General features: G+C 44.9%; 1 protein-coding gene across 4 annotated transcripts in view; it reads right to left on the bottom strand.

Annotated features, from left to right (window-relative positions):
* Positions 1-3,776: 3,776 nt before the first annotated feature.
* The window catches only part of Ldlrad4 (low density lipoprotein receptor class A domain containing 4), a 347,246-nt gene continuing 331,657 nt past the window's right edge, over positions 3,777-19,365 (bottom strand). For all 4 annotated transcript variants that reach the window (XM_042683674.1, XM_042683673.1, XM_042683676.1 and 1 more), the window contains 2 exons: positions 5,556-5,609; positions 3,777-4,522 (listed from right to left, as the gene is read on the bottom strand). In XM_042683674.1, the coding sequence (XP_042539608.1) occupies positions 3,992-4,522; positions 5,556-5,609 (585 nt within the window). In that variant the 3' untranslated portion in view covers positions 3,777-3,991. The remainder of the gene's footprint in view (positions 4,523-5,555; positions 5,610-19,365) is intronic.

Below are 19,365 nucleotides of genomic sequence, written 5' to 3'. Positions count from 1 at the left end.
CATGCACCTAAGGGCAAAGAGGAGAAACAAGATAGATCACCTTCCCAGCAAGGCATCCAATGCCTAGCAACCAACCTGCCGCATCCAACTTGGAAGGCAGCAACAGCAGCAAGTGATCCTCTAACCCTGGCGCAAACACAAACCTAAACTAGCAAGAGCCACCATGCTCTAGGCAGTAAATGCCTGTGTTCTTAAAATATGGGATGTGGAAGGCCAGGGATGCCATTGTGGACTCAAAAGGCCTTGCTGGGGTGCTAGAGCTGGGTGAGCCACAAAGCGGCTAAGAAGTGTGGCTTGGGTTGTGTGCAAGCAAGTTTCTTAATGGATGATGGTGTGGAAAAAAAAATTGTAACAGCAAGCATCCTTCCCCTGAACCTTGGAATGGTTTACAGATAGCATGGATATTGCCATTCTTAGTAACAAAACTGAGTTGAGCACCAGCACAGGACAGTAGGTCATGCTCTCCAGCAGTGGGTCAGCCAAGCCTGCTAGAGACACTACCCTCCAGGCTCCTGTCTAAGAGCCTGGCCAAGTGCAAGCACACAGCCTGAGGGCACATTTTCAGAATTTATCCCAGAGTTTTCCCTAAAGAGAACAGTTGGGAGCTGGAGGAACCACTGGTTCTGAAAGGAAGGCAGGGATCTGAATGGATTCTTCCAGATCAGAGAAGCCTGCTTCCCCTTGGACCTTTGTCATTCTTAGGAAAATTAAAATAAAGGTGAAGATCACTTGGAGCTTAGAAGTTGGAGAAGCCAGAGAATCACTTGTTGGTGTAAGAAGGCCTCACAGTTTCCTGTTGGCTCCCCTTTCCTCTTATGAGTTTGCAACCGCAGAGGTGCGGTCCCCTGACATGTGTCCGTTTTTAACCATTCTCTTGCTACCTGTGCCCTATGGGACTGGTGTGTCTCTGCAGTAGGGAGGACACAAGTCACACAATTCAAGCTGCTTAATTGGTAACTAATAAAAACAAAGACTGGGCTGATGGTGGAGATGAGTAGTTTCATACGAGTATTGCATATTGCTTCAGTGCTTAAAGGAGACTAGAGTTTCTGAGAAGACAATGTAAGCCAGAAGACTGAGCTCCTGTAGATGGGACCCACATGCCTTAGATCTCACAATCCTAAGAGTCCCTAGACAAAAAGACAGAAGTCAAACAGTGGTCTGCCCAGACTGCTGCTTCCAGAGTGCCACCCTGTGTTGCAATGCTGTATGGGAATGACTATGGTGCTAAGACTAGCAGTGACAGCCTCGATCACTGCTTTTACACTGGCCCTCTGGTTCTAAGAGCAGGCTTCTTGAGAGACAAGTCCCACGATGTGAGCTGTGTCTTCACAGTGCCTACCATTCAACATCATTGAGGCACAGGAACTGGACAGCCACAAGCTATAAGAAACTGTCTACTGATTAAATCTACCTCCTCCCTGTGAGGAAGAGAAATTGACTATCAATCCAATTTATGGCTTTGGCTTTTAAACTAACTCCTTATAAAGGCCCAGGGTCAAAGACTTTTCAATTTGCTAAGTCACTGATTAACTGGCAAGGCAATTCTCCAGGGCACCTGAATGAGGAGAACTTGTCTTTGGAAGGATGATTAAAGTTACTTGAACTAAATAATTGTTTTGTCAATACTATTGGCATCTACAAAACGTTTCTATACTTGCAAAGTTAGTGGCCTTATTCTTTCTCATAGCAGGTAAAAAAGCAAGGACTGTGAAGTCATTTTGAGCTGGATCAAAGGGGGTGGGTCACTTGCTCTACCAAAACTGCAGGCAAGATTTGGAATGGTGAAATCATCCACGGATCTCCTTGCCTGCATGTGGGAGAAGATTCTTGCTCACTCATCTACCGGGAAAGCCCCACCAGAGGCATCAGTACTTCTCACCTTTGCCTTGGTGTCCTGGGCCTGGCCTCATTCAAACACACACCAGGAGTCAGCAATGTTCAGAAGGCTTCCAGGGTAGTGAGAAAGATCATGTTTAGCCTCAAGTCAACCTCTGCTCTGAGAGCTTTGGTTTTTCTGACAAAGGTCTCTGACACTGCATAAGACTTGAAGCCAGCCCCAGATTTTCACTGGGCCCTCAAGTTCACACCCTTCCAAGCAGGGTTGTAAGCAGGAGCTGGCAACTGCTGCCCATCCTTTCTCTCTCCTTTGACCACTTCTGTGGGTACTACTGTGTGACCTGGATGAATCCAATGGAGACTCCAGTCCTCAACCAAAACCAACCTAACGCCCTGCCTACTGAGATGAGCAGAAATGAACAGACAGATCACACAGGATGTGGAGCTCTGAACAGTCTAGTTCTCAGATAAGCACACTGTCACCTGACAGAAACCACCACTGAGGACACAGACAGCAACACTCAAAAGCTAACTTGGCATTGAAGCTGGATAGAGTTGCTGAATCACCCTTGAGCTCCTTTTGTTATGTGCAGAGTTCAGGGAGGCCCAACTTCCCAAAAGCAGCCAGGCTCCAGCAGATAAGGCCTCCCGAGCACAAGAGTTGCTAAGCTGCTACACAGCCAGCGCCAGAGTCTTTTTTTTTTTTTAAGACAATGTAAGAATGCTTGCAAATATCAACAACTATAAACTAAGACTTAGAATATTGAGTCCATTTTCTAGCTGCATCTTAACTGTATGTCGATGTGCTTTGTCTGGTGCTGTTACAGTTCCCCCAGCCTCTGTTTGCTAGCTGACCCCATGTTCCTCTCAAAACATGATGCTATATGACACAAAGTGAAATGCAATGGCGCATTATCATGGCTGTATACATGCTGCCCTTCTGTTAATCTAGGAGCATCCTAAGCATAAGAAACTGCGCAGGCAATGCAGGCATTGCTTGCCCACCTAGAGAGGTAAGCAGCTAAATAGGGTGACAAGAGCTGCCAAGAAAAGGAGAAGCAATGGGATACACTGAGTGCATTGCTCAGCAGAACTCAAAAAATAACCACCTTGCATTTCAAACTATTACATAAAATAAGGTATGTATCTGGGCATAGTTCATGCTACAGTGAAAAAATCAACTACAGAAATTGCATGGCTTGGCGGGGGCGGGGGGGATCAGGGCAGCACTGTGTGGTACTGGACACATAAATGGACGTGTTGGGTTCCTTGTTAATAAAATATTTGTACAGCCTAAGACTAGCAAGTCAAGTAAGTCGAAGGCTAGCACTTATGTTTCCTGACTTCCATCTAAGCCTTCTAATGCCTGTGATGCCCTGCTGTATGATGGGATTCTTGCAGTAATAATCACATTTCTAATTTATGTAAGTTGATAGTAGACTACATCCCCAAACACCTTTTATGATTCTGGGGACACACTAGGATGTTTCTTGGGCCTGATAACCATCTACAGGTGACAAGACAACATACAGAACTTCACACAAAGCAGTTCCCTCATATATATTTAAACATTCATCAGATAGTGCAACTTGGAAACATACCATCACGACACAAATTAGCTCCTCGCATTCATCTAACGGCTTCTTCACTTTATACGTTGGCACACAAAATAGGAATTCTGATTCATATTTTTAAAACAAAAGTTCCACACCCTGGAGGAAAAGCAAACTGGCTGATTCTTCCCCACAATAATATATAATAATGCTTCCTTCTTTGTTCAGTTAATTATAAAACAGACCATTCTGGCCTCATTTGTCTACAAAGTCTCCCTTCAGAATTAAATAAATCAAATACCTCTGTGGGTCAGATTTCAATCTTCAAAGCATCCCTCTCTGTCTGTGTCTCCTGCACAAAGCCCTCCCCTCCCCCCCAACACTACTCCTGGGCAGACTGCACGGAAGGAAGTCTGTGTTGTTTCAGTCTCATTTGCATGCAATTCCCCTGAAAGGATTCAGAAACAAAGACCATGTTTGCACATTTGGTTTTACTTTAGTTGTACCACGAAAAACTGGACAACACTGCCCAGGAGGGGCCGGCAACCGCCTCTTCCTGCCTTGGTTTCCCTCCTCATTCAAGTGCACGCTGGAGGGGGTCAGACCAGGTTCCCGGGCTTCCTGTCTTTGCCCTTGATGGGCACTATTGTGCTCTCTGAACTGTTCTGCTGCAACTGTGCTCTGCTGCCCCTGTGCGAGTTGCTGTGCTGGTGGTGGAAGAATGCGGCTCCTGGGTAGTGGCCCATTACCTCGCTGTAGGTCGGGGGCGGCCCCTCCATCCTCCCATTGCTGCTGCAGGTGGCCGCACTGATGCCCGAGTGGCTGCTCGGCGGGCACGGGCCTCCGTTGTACATAGAAATGTCTATCAAGTCACTGTCAAATATGGTTCGGTTGGGCGGGGCCCTCACGGACTCCCGGTTGAGCTCCATCTGCTGCTCAGGGTCCCGGAGTTGCAGGGTGCAGGGCCCCTGGTAAGGAGGCGGCTCCTCTCCGTCCGACAGGGAGATGGTGGGAGGCAGGTCGATCTCGTGCTGCACGTAGGGGTAGGTGGGCTGGAAGCGGCTGAACCGATCCCTCTGGATGAAAGGGGGAGCCGTGAACCTGTCCCTGGCCCGAGGGGCGTACATGATCTACAAAGGAGAAGAAGAGAGGCTGAGGTGGCTCTGGGCACAGCCATGCCCACTAGGGCCCCGGACCAGGTAACTCCTGCTTGGTCTTGGTCTTGTTCTTACCAGGCTGCATGCCATCTCCCATCCCTTTCCCAGACAGTACTGAGCAGACTTCCAGAAAAGAAATTCAGTTTCTTTGTACCTAATGACTTCCACCCCTCAACTGTGTGCACCTCCCGCAAGGGATCTGGTCCCGCCAAACCGTGGAGAATCATAAGCAGGTGCAGGTTTGGGGTTAATGGGATTACTTGCACAGGTTTATGTCTACATCTTCCAAGGGTTCAAATGGGTGCTAGCAGAAAATCTGAGAGCCAGCAAAGAGCACAGTGCAGTCCACGTGCTGGCGGCTTGATGGGTGAGGAGGGGACTGAACAGGACGGACAGTCCCCATTTTCCTGCCCCCTGCAACCTGTGATCAGCAGATGGAGGGGGGGAGGCTCCGAGTTTGAATGCATTTTAGAAAAGCAGTATTTCTTTTTGGTCACTAGACTCAGTCATTTAGAGTGTAGATAAGCGCTTCCTATCATTCTTTCTAGTCATTGATCTGAAAAATGTGTTGTATTCCAAAGTAAATATGACTTTAGACTTTTCATCCCTGGATGAAGCTAGGTGGTGTACTTCTAACAAAAATCCTCTTAATTTCACTGTTCAAAGTTTTCTCCTGGGAGAGAGATGTTACAGGCATGTGTGAGTGTGTCCATATGTACTTGTGCATTACTACACACACACACACACACACACACACACACACACACACTTCTCTCACACCCTATTTTTAAGTTAAAGCAAAAGCTAGAGATGTAGGAACAGACCATGCTCTCTGATATAAATATAAATTGTGCCACATTCAGCAGTTACTAACAAAGGTCAGCAACTTTAGGTTTGATCGGCAATCCCTAAAAGATCTGAGCCAAAGTTACAGGCAGTGCCTTCATCCCAATGTCTATCCCTGACCTAGCTATGGTGGTGGCTTCTCTCCCAAACCCTGCCTTACCTCTGAGGCCCCAGGCCTCGGCACGGAGCTGTCAGAAGGCCACAGGCACCCTTCCTAGAGGTGGGGAGAGAGAATGGAGGGACAAGAAACAGAAGAAGTCATCCATCTCATATAACAGTAGCACCAAAAAACTTGAACCATGACTTTCTGAAACAAGGATCTGTCTTCTTTTAACAATGACTGGCATATCTAAAAAGCAAGAAAGAACCAGTCACTTTGCCTACCTCATATTTAAATGACCCAAAGGGAACACTGGGAAGCTAGGTTCTAGATTTGATGTCAGATATTGTTCAGTAAGTATGAGATATGCTTCAAGATGATCAGCAAACTGTATTCGGTCACTACTTTGATTTGGGGAGTCCCTGAGTCAATTGAGCTCTGAGGCAGAGGTACTCACATGAAGTTGTGGCATCAGATTTGGGCAGGCTGGTACAGGCTCCGTCACCACTCAGAGACCTGCCTTGAGACCTGCCCTTACCTATAGGGCTTTTTGCAAAGCCTGAATACCCTTTGCAAGTCTTCTAATGTCCTTGTTGTTTTTGGTCTGAATGTTTAAATGAATAACCTGACATCTCATTGTTTAGTATCTTTCATAATAAAAATTTAGCCAGACTGAAGAGGTGACAAGCAAACAATAGGCACTGTTAAGTCATTTCTAATACCACCAACTTGTTTATAAATCATTTCCACATGCTCTCCCTTTTAAGCCAAATCATTGGCTGTCTGCAAGAGGCTACTGAGCTATTTTAGCTAGAGTTGTTACTGTAACAAAGACAGTAAGCTTTATGAGGGGAGGAGCTTGTATATTTTTGGATTTCCAGGAATATATGTATTCGACCTTTGAGGATCACTGAGCCACCAGAGGCCCCAAAATGCCCCTAAGTATAGACATCTCCAGCCAACCAGCCAGCTCATCAGGTGCAAGTCCACCCTGTTCTTTTCTGTAGCCAACATTCTAATATAAACACACCACTTCACTGCTAAACAGGGTGTTTGTCCAATACAGCAACTCGTTTCTAGGATACTTGCAGGACATCATGGAATCTGCTGCAAAAATATAAATGGACCCAGCTGTGTTCAGAGGAAGTGTGGGCTTAAGGGTCTGCCTATAAAGTTATGTAATGAACCATTTCAGCTCAGGCATGGTGACAGGTGAAGGACCAAAGTTGAACGATATGATTTAACCAAGTGGCTGCTGCTGCCCCTCAGAGCTCCTCCTTCTGGAACTCCATCCAAATGACCAGCCGTCCCCTCAGACGTCAACAAGGGCCAGTAATCATGTGAATATAGCTCCACAAAGTCCCACCTGAGGACTTGGAGGCTTTTATGGCTCCTTTGTAGTCCTGCCATCAGCCACTGTCACGACTCCTCCCAGACTCTTCTTCAGAAACCCCAGAGCCTAGCTCTAATGACTCAACAGCACAGCCACCCAGAAATAAGAGTCTGCATTGTCTGAAAATGGCAACAACCGGCTCAATGACTAGCCCCATTGTCAAAATGCGTAGGTAAGCTACATATCCACCTTCTGCACACTCGAACTGCTCATGCTTTCCACAGCCCTGCTCTGTCTGGTCAATTCTGGTACCATCACTACCTGGTGTCACATCTCCTGGGTCTTGCTTCAGTGGGAGCTGGATCTGCCTTCTGGTGCCATAGCAGAGTCCTCAGAGCCCTCCGTAGCCCAGCTCACCCTCCCCATGGCCTCAGCACAAAGAACTTCCAGACCAGAGCCTCAGCTGCTGCACTTCATGGGCTCCTGAGCCTTCTCCCTCCCCATGAGTCCTGGTCACCTGGTTCTCTCCTGCCTCTGCCTACCACTCCCAAGTCAGATCTTCCAGCCCATGACTGTCTGGATGCCATGCTAGCATGTTCATCAGACTCACTCCAACCTTATGTGTATGCCTAAAACGGACAACAGTCCATGCCTGCATGCTCCTGGTGACTCACAATAGCCCTGCTAGGGGAGGTGAACTACATGGAGGCCTGGGCTGGGTCCCCTGTTGGGAGTGGACTGTGCTTGGGTTGCTCCAGGCCTCACTCTTGGTGATACAAGGTAATCCAGGGTAAATTTAACTTGCTAAATAAGTAACCAAATTCTTTCCTTTGTATGGAATCTTGCTATATGATGGCACTGCTTGGGTACAATAGCTACACAAGCGCAGGCCTGAGAGCTGAGCCATGATAGTCGCTCTTCTCCCAGGCTCGCGCGGCTCTGCAGCCGTCAGGACAGGACAGGCGGCTGGCAGGCACTGCATTTCTTGTGGCACTGCCAGCAGTCATTCTCACCATGTCTCATAGACAGCTCCTGCATTCCCACAACAGGTACAGATACCTCTCCTGGGCATGTGCTACCTGCAGCCCTCCTCAGGGTACTGTCATGACCAAGCTGAGCCCTGGACCCGGGCACATGTGTGTCCCATGGAATGTCCAGGACCCATCTGTTCCTGTTGGACTAAGTAAGTCCACATTCTATGCTATACATTTTGCTAGCGTGAGTGAAAATAAGTGTCGTGCACTGAGGTCAACAAAGCCTGCAAGCAAACCCTGGAGCAAGTGCAGGAGGCATCATGAGGGAAGAGGAATTCAGGCCACTCCTGCTCTGGGACGTTATTGCACATTTGCCCACAGATGGCCTGAAGCTTATAATTCCCTCAACTTGTAGCTTTTATTTTTGCAGGAATAATGGAGCAGCAAAATAAAAATCCTAAAATAGCAGAAATGTACCCAGAATTCAATCACTCTAATTCTTGACCAGTTTTTGTTGTGGTGGTTGTTTTTGTTAGTTTACTTTTGTTTTTTCAATACAGGTTATGGCTATATTGTCCAGTCTGGCCCGGAACTCAGGATCCTCAGTTTCCCCAATGTTGCCAGTAGAAGTATTCCCTAGTACACTGGCTAGAACAGTTTTCTCAAATGCTATTCCAGTGTTTGGTGACCAGTGCTGCATAGACTAACTCTGCAGAGTTGTAATCATAATTTCGACCTTCTTTTCTCATCCTTATACACTGTGCCTACATGCTTCCCTCAACTACTACCATTTATTTATTGACCAATACAAATTAATTGCCATCTAATGTAGAAAAAATGAGTCAGATTCTGTCTTAAAAGCATCATAATCTATCAGAAAAACAGATATGCAAAGCTTGGGATCAAACCCAGGGCCTCATGAATACTAGGCAAGTGTTCTGCCATGAAGCAGTAAATTCTTCACATGTACAGAAACAGACAATTCATTGTTTCTAGAAAGAACAAGGTACTAGCTAAGGCTCAGAGGGGAATAAAAAAAAATAAAAAAAAACAAATTAATTGCCATCGTTACTATACCAGTAACTACAATTAATAAGTTATTCCCTGGAGGTGGGCCTTTGGGAGTTGATTTGGGGATGGAGTCTTCATCATAAAAGTGGCCAGAGAGCTAGCAAGTTCTCACTCCACGAGAGCCTGACAATCTGCAGTACTGAGTGGAGCTCTGATTTCCAGCTTACAGAACATGAAAAGTATTTTTTTAATGTCAATCAGTCTACAGTATTTTGTTACAGCAGCCAAACTAAAAGAGGATTTTATCATTTCAGCTCTCATCTTTACCTCATACTTATATTTTTTTCCATTTTGAGATAAGGGTTGGTACCATTCTTTCATGGCTAGATTCATCATTGATATTTTTGTCTTTCCTTCTGACTATTCTTTCCAGATAATGTCGTCTTGGTACTCTCACTGAAAATCCCTTGACCATACCTGTGAGGGATGATATCTGAGCTATACATTCTATTCCATTGATCTGTATGCTTCCTTTCATGGCAGTACCTACTGTTTTAATTACTATTAGCTTTGTAATAAGTCTTAAAATTAGGAATTATAAGATCTTCCAACTATGTTGTTCTTTTTTGAAATTATTTGTGATATTTGGGAGTCCCTAATTTATGAATTTTAGGATGGCTTTTCCTATTTCTGCAAAAAGTATTATTAAGTTGTAGATGTCTGGGGGTAGTAGTGATCAACATCTTAATATTTAGATGGCAATATTAAGATCTCATCAATGAGATCTTTGTGTATTCTTTGATTTCTCAGTAACACTTTATAGTTTCCAGTGCCTAAATCTTTAACTTCCTCCACCAATTTCATTTCTAAGCATTTTATTCTTTTTGAAGCTATTATAAATGGAATTATTTCTGAATTTTTAAGGGCATTGTTAATGTAAATAGATGCAATGATTTTTTGCATGTTGATTTTGTATCCTGCTATTTTCCTAAATTCATCTACTAGTTCTAAAAGGTTCCTGCTTTAGTGGAATCTTCAGAATTTTCTACATATAGATCATATCATCTGCTAACAGATAAAATTTCATTTCATTCTTTTCAATTGGAATGCATTTTATTTCTTTTGCCTAATTGCTCTGGTTAAAACCTTTAACAAATATTATGTTAAATACAAGTGGCAAAATCAGGCACCCTTGACTTGTCAACTTAGATAAGAAGCTTGTAGAACGCTACTATTATTATAATGTTAACTGTGTGTTTTCATAGATGGACTTCATAGCTTCCTCCTATCCTTTTTGTTTTTGTTGATGAGTATTATTATCATGAAAAGATGATGAAGCTTGTCAAATGCTTTCTTTGTATCAATTGAAATGGTCATACAAATAATTTTCCTCTTTCATTCTGCTAATGTGGTGTGTGACTTTGTTAAATTTTCCTATGCTGAACTATCCTTGCAAATCCTTGCATAAATTCCATTTGGTAACAGTATACAATTCTTTTGCTGAATTCAGTTTGCTAAAAGTTAATTGCTATCATTTTGTTAATTGCCAGTATTTTGTTGAGTTTGCTTACTTCATAAGGATACTCATTGTGATTTTCTTTTTCTTTTTTATCTAAAAGGCCAGCTTTGGTATAGGGAATGCTGCCTTATAGAATAGTTATGAAGTGCTCCTCCATCTTCAATTTTTCAAAGACAATTAGATGGATTTGTGTTGGTTCTTTAGATGTTTGATAGGATTTGCTTTGAAGCCATCAAGTCTATGGGTTTTTTGGTTGGTTTTTATGTTTTTCTTTTGATGTTACCAGGGCTTAAATTCAGGCCTCATGCTATCCCTTGTCTTGTTTTCTTATAGGTGCTCCATCACTTGAGCCACACATTTAATCCAGCTTTCTGTTGGTTATCTTGGAGATGGGGTCTTGCAGGCTTTTCTGCCCCACCTGGCTTCAAATCACAATCCTCCAGATCTTGGCCTTCTGAGTAATTAGAATTCCAGGTATGTAAAAACTGTGCCTGACTTTGTTAGGAGACTTTTGTTCATTTGTTCAATCTACTTGCTATTTATGAATCTATCCAAATTTTCTCTTTCTTCATGAATCACTTTTAGTAGAGTGTTTTTTAAGAATGTCTATTCTAATTTGCTGGTATAGAATTATTCATAGTCCTCTCATTTCTGTATCTCTTGGATAATTTTTATACAAACAATAGAAAGCCTTGTATTTAGAGAGATTAGCCTACAACTCTAACTTACTAGGAATTTCATTGTAGCTATGGCCTAGAGCCTACTGTCTTGCATCTACGAGCCCTGTGGGCATGCATAAGGGTCCCCATACCCTCAACTTCCTTAGGCCTATGCTTTCAACTAAATTCTCTATCATACACAGAGGATCACAGGAATGTTCAGATTCAGGGCTTGGAGTCCAAAGAACACTTACTACGGTGTTTTTCAAACTGTTTTTCAACATCTTAGCTGGAAAATCAAATTGGATAGGTACAGCCAGCTTTACAAATTACACAGAACAGAAATGACTTGAGTATATTGTCTGGAAGTTTGTCTCATGGAATTTCTGCTTTAGTTATATATAAGAGGACTATACATTGTAGTCTAAATTGGTTTCTTACTGTTCTACATAATCACAGTTTGAAGGCCTTTGATCTAAGCCAGTTATTCTCATTTTAGACAGGAAGAAATTGAAGCCCAAACAAGGCATGTTACTTGCTCTAGGCCCATGTGTGGTAAAACATTCCTGGATATTCCAACTTCTCTTAAGGGCTCCTCCCAGTAAATGACCTCAAAATAAGTGCAAATCTGTTTTTCTCCTTGTTTGATGGTGAGAATTTCAACTATACATCTTTAGATATTTAGCAACACCTTACCCTTCTGATAAAAATCAAATTATCTCCCCTTTCCTCTTTTTTTTTTTTTTTCGTTTTGTGGTCCTGCTTTTCCGTCATCCAAACATTTTTTTTTAGATATATATACTATTACTGTCCTTTCACTCTAGATGGCAGTAACAGCTTGGATGTAAAGCCAATCCCGCTACATGGCTATGTGCTCCCTGCAGCATTTCCTCCTTTATTCTTTATCCTTCCTTGGGAATCCGCCAATGGATTTCTTCTTAAGATCCAACATTTCCTTTCTCACTCCTCTCAATCTAGGGCATGTCCCTTCAGAGAAAAGACAAGTCATCCAAGAAGGTCTAATGGGAAGGAACAAAAGAGAATCTTTTCTATTTCTAGAACAATACAACAGATTTGAGAAGAAAAATACTACCCAGTGCCTCTCCTAGTTTTTTTCTTGTTTTTTTTTTTGGGGGGGGGGGAGTTTGGGTGGGGAGGGGGAGAGGAGGGGATTGAGCAATTAGGCTTTAAGAAAAGCCAGCCCAGGAATGAGAAAGCAGGACAACATGGAATGTGAACAGAACTATCAGCCTAGGTAGACAGGATCCTGCCCCTAACCAGTCACCTCAGTGAATGGAATGAGCAGCAGAAGCTGAGGTACAGAGGCAAATGCTTCACCTAAGGTCACAGGGCTGGAAGGGACTCAAGCCCCAGGGAGTTTCCCCAGTAAGGGCTACACAGATTTCTAGAATTACTATAACTTAGAGAACTTTTAAATTTCTCAGAATAAACCACAGTAATGAAGTAAAACCCAAACTTTACCATTAGATTTTTAATGTGTGTTTTTGTGTGGGGGGGGGTGGGGGGAAATCTGACATAGTACTTGAACTCAGTGCCTGACATACCTGACACGTCACTAGCTGGCTGGTGCTCTACCAGCTGAGCCACGCCTCCAACCTCTATTAGTGCCTTGTATATTTAAACGTTTGCTATATATTTGCTTATAATATTTTTCATAAATCATATTTAAAATGATCACTTACACACCTTTTTGTCACAATATAAACCATTGTCAAATGAGTTTTCCTGGGATCCCCACATGCTCAGAACATCACTCAAGTTTCCTTCACCATCCATATATTACACTTATGGAAACAAGATTTTTTTTTTTCTTTCTTTTTTTTTTTTTTTGTCAGTTGTGGGGCCTGAACTCTGGGCCTGGGCGCTGTCCCTCAGCTCTTCAGCTCAAGGCTAGCACTCTACCACTTGAGCCACAGTGCCACTTCTGGCTTTTTCTGCTTATGTGGTGCTGAGGAATCAAACCCAGAGCCTCATGCATGCAACGCAAGCACTCTACCACTGAGCCACCTTCCCAGCCCTCACAAGATGTTTTTGAGGTAGGGTCATGCTATGTAACACAGGCTGAACTGGAACTCACTTTGTAGCTCAGGCTGATATTGAACTTGAATTCTCCTGCCTTGCCTCACAAGTGCTAGAATTATAAGCATGTGTTACCATGTCTAGCAATGGGAAATGTGTTTTGGTTTTTTAGTTTATTCTTTTTACTGTGTTGGGAGTCAAAGCTATAGCCATATGCACACAAGGTAAGCATTCTTACCAATGAGACACTCTCTTAGGCCTGACAATCTTTTCCGTTTGAGAAATGAACACATTCATTGTCATTATGGAAATTTTAATTCAAAGCCCAGGATTCCTTGTCTATACCTCGTTCTAGAGGCAGCAGGTTTGCTATGGTCCTTTCTGACCTTTCTACAACATCAGCTTATGACTCAGGTATTAGTCTTTCTGATTGACTCTTACCTGGCTTAGCATCAACATGCTATCATTTAGCTTTCATCATTTATTCTGTTCACGAAATTTAATTCTAAATTCCAATTTTATCCTCAGGAAAAAGACTTGCCATCATGGAGAAATCAAAATTAAATAGAAAAAAATGATTCACTTGCTGGGTGCCAGTGGCTCATGCTACCCCCTAGCTACTCAGGAGGTTGAGCTCTGAGAACCAACGAGAGCCAACTTGAGCAGACAAATCCCTGAAGACTCTTATTTCCAATTAACCAGCAAAAAGCTGGACGTGTAGGCACACACAACAGCCATTAGTAGAAAAAGCCAAGTGATATCACAAGCTCCAGTGCCAAAAAAGGTTCTCCTTGACATAAAAAAAGTTGTAATCGTCCTGAGCAATGGTACACTAGGAGGACTGAGCTGCTCGCATTGTTTTAAAGACAAACTTGTCTGCTAAAAAGGTCTGTCTACTTTTCTTCAGATGGAAGTCTGGTGTACAAGTGAAGGTCCAACATCCTTACTAAGTTGCCTAGCAACTTGGCCTCCCATTTCTCAGACCTGAAGGGAGACTGTTAAGTGATCTACTTTCTACTCTTTCAAATGGATATTCCAAAGAGTAAGGCTTTTTCAAAGATTAACATGGCAGCTCAATTATGTAAAAGCCCTCATCTGCTCTGTCAGAGAAAGAAACTGTGGCTGGATAAGTAGGAAACCAGTGCTGGAAGGTTCCAGTTAGGTGATGGCCTGCCTGGCTGTTAGCAGTTTCTGTAGCCAATAAAATAGTGGAGAACTGGTTCTGAACCACATCCACATCAAATGTGACTGGTCTTGTGATGCAGCACGATCTACCTCACTTCCACCTTTTATCCCAGCCACATAAAGCCTGCGGCAATCTTAACAAGGCTTTGGCAACAGCATCACCAGTGGCTCTTTAGGCTTTTATTTTTTATTTTTCATTTTGATATTATTTTATGCGATCAGAGGAACATAGGCTTCTACCTTTGTGTTCCTCTCCTAAATAGCTTCTTTTGGTCTCACTGTGTGTGAATGCTTAGAGTCCTGTATAATTTATCCGTGTATTTTAGATCTAGCTTCTACATGTGAGAGAAAACATGCACTGTTTGTCTCTCTGAGCTTGGCTTCTTTCACTGAACATGATTTGTTCTAGTTCCTCTCCATTTCCCTGCAAATAACATAGTATTACCCATTCTAATGGCTGTGTAAAATTCTACTGTGTTTTGGCACTACGTTTTTTGGGATCCACTCATCTATTGTAGGGCACGTGGGCTGTTTCCATAACTTGGTAATGTGCGAACAGTACAGCAATGAACATGGATGTCCAGCGTACTTCTTATTTTGTAACCTTGCTGAAAGTAGTTTATTTCCATCATTGGATACATGTTTTTCTCAGCAGAATCTCAAGTAGGTAGAAGTGAGACAAGGCAGGCAGGCTTTCACCACAGCAGAAACGAGTGTGGCGACCCTCCACTCCCTGTGCCCTTTACTGTAGGCTTCTGGCAACCCACAGCCGGGCTTGGAGCTGCTGCTTGGAGAGGGCCAGAGAGGGTCTCCATTCAGGTGAGGAAAGTATGTCTCCCTCCCCCCCCCACACACATGTGCTGTCCCCAGGGAGGCCCTCCTCAGGTAAGTTCTGAGCCCTAGCACTTTTCAGAGGATCCTGGTGAGCTGAAGGTGGCCAGCCTTCCATCTCAGCCACAGATTCTAGCCGCAGGACCTGACCTAGGGAGAGGACAGACAGCAGGGGCTACAAGTGACCCTGCCAGGCCGGGTGCAAGACCTGCTGCACCTTGTTGACTCAGACACACGACTGCACTCCTAAACTAGCAGGGATGGTGTGTGTTTCTACAGTGACATTCTCAGTCATCTTTCTGGAAACCAGAGGCCTTCTTTGTCTATTGCAGTTAAGGCATGAGTGTCAAAGAACTACCATGATGAAAAACGGCAAGTGGCAATGCCATGTCGCAATAGCAAGGGTCCACACGCAGAGATGAGGCTATAGCTAGCGGCAAGCCCAGGTCCAGTGTGGCTGCTTTATTACCGCCCAGCCTGAGGAGAGAGGCCAGAACGAACACCAGGGTGGTTTCATATGCTGCAGAAAATGTAAAATCTTTTCTCTTTGTAGTACTGAGAATAGAACTCTTGGCCTCAAACGTGCTAAGCAAGTACTCTACCACTGAGCTAAACCCCTCAGCCATGTAAATTCCCAATTTAAGTGACACCTCCCAGTTTTTAAAAGTTGAAGCAAATTTTGTCAGAAATGCTGTGGGACAAACCATATGCATGGGCCATGTTCCAAGGTGATATCTGTAATTTGTGCCGGGCAGTCTTTGGGGGAAGACCTGCCCCATACCACAGTACTCCAGTTATGTCTAAGGAGCAGAAGGTTCTGCATCAGCAGCACCTGGTCATTTTTTTCTACCAGCTGGGGGACAAAGAAACAATCCACCTCCTTTCTGGTGTCAGGCTTGAGCTGCAGTAAACTCCATGGAGACATGCAGTCACCTGGATTTTGACATTTGACTTAATCCCTGTAGAAGCTAGTCAGGAAGAAATCCCTGGTGTGACGTCTTTTGTTGTTGTTGTTTTTTAATCAAAACTGCTATTTTATGGTTAAAAAAAATAATAAAGCTCAATAGCCACAACTATATATGGCTCCAAATCGGTAAAAGCCCGTCTCTCCCATTTTTCATTCCCCAGTGGCTGGCAGTTGCCCACACCCTGGGGTGTCCAGACAGGGTTGCTGGATGCTGCGGGCTAGGTTACTGCTAGCCAGGCTCCAGCAATTCAGGCAAATACCTCTCAGAGTTAGCTCAGAACACGGGGCCCCATGATCATTTCCCTATTAGTCAGCAGTCTACATCACAAAAAGACATCTAGACCCCTCATAACTCTGAAATCATGTAATTTAGACTTTGAGAAGCACTCTAAGGCTACCTTAAGAAAGACAGATCAAGCTCATATCACAGCCCCATCCATCTACAACTGCTGGCCATCATTTAAGCTTCTACTTTTGTGTGACTTAACGTAAGCATGGGTTGGTCCTTTTCATTTTCACATAGAAATGGCTGATTCCATGCACTCCTTGGTGACTATCACCCCATCCCCAGGCTGCCCTTGAACACACAAATCTCAGTGACATGGGGTGGGAGAAAGGCTGGAGGCCAATTGGCCTCAGGTCACAGTACTTTTCACATTCTTCCAACACACATGGTGTGGAAGAGTGAGGAACCAGGAAGCAGAAGCCAATGACATACAAGGGTGCTGGTGGAGGGAGTGAGGGTGTGCTTCTACCTGTGAGGGTAGCAGAGCCCAGTGCTGTGCTGTGCTGGGTGCTCACACAGGAAGGACCCGTGAGGGAGTGGGGGAAGCTGCTGGCCCATCACCGTGCTTTAGAGGACTTTCCCTAAGGACCAGGTACAGTCAGCGCTACTACGATCCTGTTTCATTACCCTCAGCCTGGCTTTCCTTTATGGCAGAAGTAGAAAGGCCATTAATGAGAAGGGTCAGCTCACATGGGTGGGGAATTTCCTCAACCAGTGAGAAATAAGTATAGCTCCTACTAACAGATTGCAGAGGCCTTGCATGAGGGAACAACAAAATGACCCGAGGTTCCTACCGGTGAGGCCTTCCCTGTATTGCACAGGCTCAGGGTGGTGATTGACCAAACCCATTTTCCCCCCTTCCCCTGCTACTTGCATTGAGCCCACATGCTGCCAAGTAGCAGGGAGCTACTCGCTGCTGGCCCCTGAGGACGGCTAGCCTGAGATTTAGATGCTGGCTAAACAGAGGCTCTTCAGGGGGTTCATAAGGGTTCTGTCAGAAATTAAACCACATGACAGCAGCACAAGGTACACATATATCCTCACCAGCCATCACACTGCCCCCACCACCAGGGGCAGCTGGGAAGCTGGGGCCTGACACACTTGGTTAGTGGGATACAAGCCCTCTGTACCACACTGTAATTACTCAACTCCTGCTATCTCCTTGGGATGATAAAGTGGACAACCTGGAAATACAACTGCTCTGGCTGGGCACGAGGGTGGAGGAAACAGTGGGTCCTCTTACCTACCCCAAATATTTCCTGCAGCCCATTTCCTGACATGGTAGTATTTGTGAGACATACCCTTCAGGAAGATCAAGAGAATGGCAGTGGGGGGGGGGCTCTGCCTCCACCAGGCAGGATAGAAGATGGCAGCTATTTCTTCCTTACCTCACTGTCTAGGCTCTGGAAGATGTCTAGTGAATACCAAGATGCACAGAGGCATCCTGGATTGAAACACTGGGAAACTGTCCATAAGTCAGAGACCTAAAGCAGCCTCAGTCCCTGTGCTGCCAGGATGTGTGCTCTTCTTTCTGTGGATGCCTCAGAGCCAGCAGATGAGCTGTATTCATGTCCCAGTCATCTTCCTGCATTCGTGATGTGCCCTGGATTTCCACCTCGGCACAACTCACATTTGGGTTCCTTTGCTGTGAGGGCTGTCCTGTGCACTGGAGGATGCCTACACTGTCTCCACAGCACCACCATCCCCAGTGGTGACCTCTCCTCCAGTCACTGTCAGGTGCCCTCGGGAAGTAAAATTACCCCTGGTTGAGAACCTCAGGTATAAAGAAACTAGCTGCATGCCACATATGGGCTAAGCGAGTGGACATTTTTCAACACAATATAGGGAGGAGGACTTCTGTGAGGGTCCTCGGGGGACCAGAGGCAGGGAGAAGTAAGGGTTATTTCTTCCTTATCAGCTTTCTTTCTCTTTCTGGGAACTTCAAATTGGGCTAGTAGTCTTAAGAAGAACAGATGAAACTGAAAGCATCCCTCGGCTGTAGAGTAGAAATGTGCCTTGGGTTTTTAGGAAGCATTGGAAGAGCTGTGAGGCAGGAATGAAAGACCATGCTGCATGCAGCGGCCTCTCCACATGCCCAACTCGATGCCAGACCCAGCTCCCAGGGTACCACTTCCAAATACCTGTGGACAGGGTCTAGTCCAGCAATAAGGACCCCCACGAACACAGCTCACCAGCTACTGACTGACTTCCTTTGCTGCTCAATATGTGGCCCTGAAGGCTGCGAAAGCCATTTAATCATCTTGATTTCTAGTAACTCCTGCCCTGTGGCCCTCCTGCTCTTACACAGGGCATCACAGGACTCTACCATCAAACAAAATCCAAGAGCCCTTCCAAATGAGAACGAGTAAGAGGTTTGCTCTCATCCCTTAACCTTGTCTTCCTGCTGGGCTTCGGTTGGCAGGATTGTGACTGCGTCAGGACATACAACAAAGGACAGTGACAGCAAGTAGGGCCAGCTGTACATGGATGAATGAGGATCGAGCCACCTGGATCTTGAAAAGCAGAAGACAGACACCACCTCTTCCCCTGCCTGGCTGAAAGGAAGAACAGGAAGGGGACTAGAAAAGTCTATTGCTCCATGCGGGGACCTCAGCATTTTGAAGCTCCTGACAGAAAGTGTGAAATGGGACACACAGGTAAATTCATGGCCTGTACCTTGTGGAAAAGCCAGTTTTGGTGGCAGTGCGGGAAAGTTGTACCATGTCAACTTAAGGTCTGGAGAGTGTACACAGCCCTCTGCCATCAGCAGAGATGGCGAATCCTTATATGTTTCTGAACCTGCTGCGGTGACGTATTTCCCCCTTGTCCTTGCTTTAAACTCAGAAAAACTTTGGAAGATTTTCTTCTCTCTGTCAAAACCAGAACTTTCTGCGTGCAATGATACCCAGGTGTCAGGCCATGAGAACTTTCACGGAGTGAGGGTGTAGGGAGTCCTTATGGATACAGACTGCCTGTGACACTGCCTGTGGGTGACACGGCTGGAACCCCACTGGAGTGTGAAGAGAGCAATCAAACAGGGCCAGATGGACTGATGGACAGGAGAG

Source organism: Dipodomys spectabilis, unplaced genomic scaffold (assembly GCF_019054845.1).
Source record: "Dipodomys spectabilis isolate Male_0828 unplaced genomic scaffold, ASM1905484v1 ptg000083l, whole genome shotgun sequence".
Classification (NCBI taxonomy): domain Eukaryota; kingdom Metazoa; phylum Chordata; class Mammalia; order Rodentia; family Heteromyidae; genus Dipodomys; species Dipodomys spectabilis.
Note: the sequence above shows the minus strand (reverse complement) of the source record. Positions and strands in the feature narration are given on the sequence as shown.